Source organism: Sminthopsis crassicaudata, chromosome 5, assembly GCF_048593235.1.
Source record: "Sminthopsis crassicaudata isolate SCR6 chromosome 5, ASM4859323v1, whole genome shotgun sequence".
Classification (NCBI taxonomy): Eukaryota; Metazoa; Chordata; class Mammalia; order Dasyuromorphia; family Dasyuridae; genus Sminthopsis; species Sminthopsis crassicaudata.
The window spans coordinates 312,677,521-312,681,154 of NC_133621.1; the positions used below are offsets into that span (position 1 = coordinate 312,677,521).

The 3,634-nt window shown below is 43.3% G+C and overlaps 1 protein-coding gene across 2 annotated transcripts in view; it reads left to right on the plus strand.

Annotated features, from left to right (window-relative positions):
* TTC38 (tetratricopeptide repeat domain 38) overlaps positions 1 to 3,634 on the plus strand; it is a 26,209-nt gene extending 22,575 nt beyond the window's left edge. The window contains exon 14 of one of the 2 annotated variants that reach the window (XM_074272095.1): positions 798 to 3,634. In XM_074272095.1, coding sequence (XP_074128196.1) covers positions 798 to 891 — 94 coding nt within the window. In that variant the 3' untranslated portion in view covers positions 892 to 3,634. The remainder of the gene's footprint in view (positions 1 to 797) is intronic. The other variant, XM_074272094.1, reaches the window with a different exon arrangement.

Sequence of the window (3,634 nt, forward strand, 5' to 3'; positions counted from 1 at the left end):
CCAATGTGTTCCGAATACTAGCTGAGCATTGCAAGCACAGGCTAGGCCTGCAGGCCCACATGTTTGGATCCTGCTTAGTCAGTAGCAATAGGTCAGTGACTGATCCTGGTGAGGGTGCGTTTCAGGCTGACGACGGCCTGGGATTGAGGGACTAGAGTGGACGGGGTGCCAGAGTGGCGCAGTAACGGGCTGCTGACACCAGACCTCCAATGCCCAGTCTTGTGGTCTTTCTTTCCCACTGCCTAGAACCTCAGAGACTAAGGTCACTGAGGTCTGGGGGGGAGGAGGGTGATCGGCTCAAGGTCACGTGAGTAGGACGTAGCAAAGATTTGAATCCAGGGCCTCTGGGATTTGGACGGGCATCAGAGAAGTTGGGCATTGTAGGGCAGGTAACATGGTGTGAACACAGAGTCTAGAGGTAGGCAGGAACAAGAGAGACTCCAGACCTCCACTGAGAGGAGGACAGGGCAGTCATCCATCTCCTTGCAGCCAGCAAGCATGCACTAGGAGATCACTTTTTATTCCCTGGTCCACTATTAAGCACCCCCTTAGATGAGTGTTGGGGAGGGATGTCAAATGACTATCCTCATGAGCTCAAATGGGAGAGAAGGGGTGGGCCGAGAAGTGGCAAACCCACATGGGGAGACCGCCTGAAGTTCTGGGGATCCAATGAGTCTGGTACAGGCCACTCTGTCTAGGATTTTTATCTCCCTTCATGGGAACCAGGCTCTACCAAGAACTTGGCAGGAGGATCTCTGGGATAGAGGGTATAAATGATGCTCCCATTGTTTTCCCAGGAGCCTCCTCATTGAGCGGGATGCCCTGAAGCCCGGCTCTCCTTTGACCGCACGCCTCATCCGTAAGGCATCGTCCTTGCATCTCATGGAGTGAAGCCTTACTGGGGGAACTGGCCTTCTTCCCCTTCCCGAAGGGTTCCACAGTCTCATGATTGTCCATTTGAAGGAAGCCACAATGCCCAATTGAACCAGAAGCCAAATTCTAACCCCCGGCCCCTAGAAAAGGAAATCTTCTCCACAGAGGCCACGAGCACCTTCACCATGCTCCACCTGCTACCACATTTTCATTTAAGAAGGGACACTTGCATCTCAAGTGTCAGAGAGTGGGTCTTCTCCCTTGTGAATTATCTGCTGCGATTTGTAAGCACCCAGCCCCATCTTGTCTAGAGAAGGAAATTGAGGCAAGGAAAGAGGAAGAACCTTCCTTCTCCCCTCTCCTGCCTCTTTGTACCTGGTGTGAGGCTCTGGGCCCCTCCTGTCATAACTTCTGAAAATATCGTTTTTATAGCCACTCTAAACCAAACATGACAAAGGAGTCACATGTATGGCTGCCCTCATCCCCATACTCTTAACAGCCACAATGGAAAAAATAATCCACTTAGGAGGTGGCCTCTGGGCTTCAGGAGAATCTGCATCAGCCTGGGAGGCTTCTTCAGGTTGGGGCCATGGTGACCACATGAGAAGACAGGCTCAAAGTTCTCCTGGTCTGGCTTCAAAATAGCCCCTCCATCATTAGGGCAGCCTGGCCAGTGTGGGACTGTCTCCTATGCTTTGATGCAGGCTTTTTTAAAAATCAGCTTTTCCAGGGAAATCAGTATCAGCTTGATGTCAGGCATGTCCCAGACTGCTCTAAGGCCCTTTCCTTCTCAGTAATATGAGGCTTGTCACCCTCCTGCCACCATCTACCTTGTGGGGTTAGTTATGGAGTTGTGGTGAGGCCGGTGCTTTGTCAGCCCGCTATGGAAGTGATGAGCATTCTAGACTTCCAACCGCCTCCATGGGTGCTCACCTCTCAACAATCAGATCAGTCGTCAAGCTTTCAGCTTTCCAAGGTCCCATTTGGGTGCAGGCCACGATGCTTAGGGAGAAAATCCTTTTCAATATCTCTTCTCTGAGCATTAAGAAATACAGAGTCAGTAAACACGAGGTCATGGAATTGGGGGGGGACACCAAAATTCAGGGATCCCAGAAGGCTTCATGTGGAGTATTTGAGTAGGGCTCAGAAGGAAATGGGGTTCTAAGAAGCAGAGATCAGAAGGGATGGCATTTAAGACTCAGAGGTGAGAGATGAATTATCGGATGAGGAACTACAGAAAAGCCAGTTAGACTAGATTGTGTGAAGGACAGTCATGTATACAATAGTTACGTATAAATGTATAAGAAACTGAAGAAGATTGAATGGAGTCTAGATTGAAGGGGGACACTAGAGGCAGACATTGCAATAGTCCAGACAGGAAGTGATGGGGGCTAAACAGAGATGGTGATTCGAGGTATAGAGAGAAAGTGATGGGCATAGGACATGGTAGAATCAGAAGCAGAAATAGAAATCCTGACAAGTGAATGACTATGGAGTTGGAGGATCTTGAAGAGTCAAGGATGACACTAAAGTTGTGGATCTCCATCACTGCGATGATAATGGTGCCCTCCACCAATATAGGGAGGTGAGGAGAAGGAGAATTTTTTTTTGTTTTTTTGAGGAAGATAATTCAAGGGTAGCACCAGTGAAGCCAAAGTCACAAAAGATAAAATTTGGGACATATTTTGCCTATTTTGGACATGTTGAATTTGAGGTGCCCAGATCAAAATCTGTGACCTCATCTCATGAAAAATAGCATCATAGAATCTGAACTTGGGCTAAGTAGAGGTGGGAGGTATAGGAAAATGAGTAGTTGTAGGTGAAGAATAGGATTCTTTCAAATAAACCAAACTCCAGTGCTGCCTTTAAAAAAAAAAAAATGAATGTAACAGAATTTGAGGAAGAGGAAAACAACTTATCAGTTATAACTTTGAATGGCCTAAACTCAACCACAAAAATGGAAGAGAGACTAGATGATGAGACAGAACCCATAATTTACTACATAGAAGAATTTTCTGCGTACATAAACACATAGAGTTAAATTGTTTTGATTGAATGAAAAATGCAGTTGAAATCATGATTTCAGGTAAGACTAAATAGATAAAATAGATGCTCTCAAGAGAAATAAAAGGAAAATACATTAGACTTTAAATAGATTCAGAGACAATTAAAGAACAAGCCACAGAGATAATTTTTTAAAAATAGATTAAAAGAAATTAGAAAAATGAAACAACATACCAAAAATAATGTCAATAGTAAATATAATTCGATGTGCATAAAATGGTATAGCATTTCAGTTCTCTGGGGAAAGCCTAAAATACAATGATACTTTGATAGGAAGAAAATGATTTTAAAATTCTTCTCAGGACTTTCTAAGTCTAAAAGGAAAATAAGTAGAAATCATATAACATTAAAATATAAAACAGTGAAAAAAAAGATAGTTTTGATATGCTTCTGGTAATTATTGAATGATTATATTAAAGAGCATACTTATGCCATACCTATAAAAATGGTGCATGCTTGGGCATAAATAACTCATAATTATGTGTAAAATGGACAAATATTAAGTGCTTTCTTAATAGACACACAATAAAAATAGTCACCAGGGAAGGGAATGTGAATAAAAGATATATTCCTAAATGGAGACAATTTGATCCTAATATTCAATATGTGAAATGATAGAGTCTAGAAAGAAATTGTGGAGCTCAATCCCAATAAAGAAAACTGATGTGAAAATGTTCAATAAAAATATGAGCCAGAA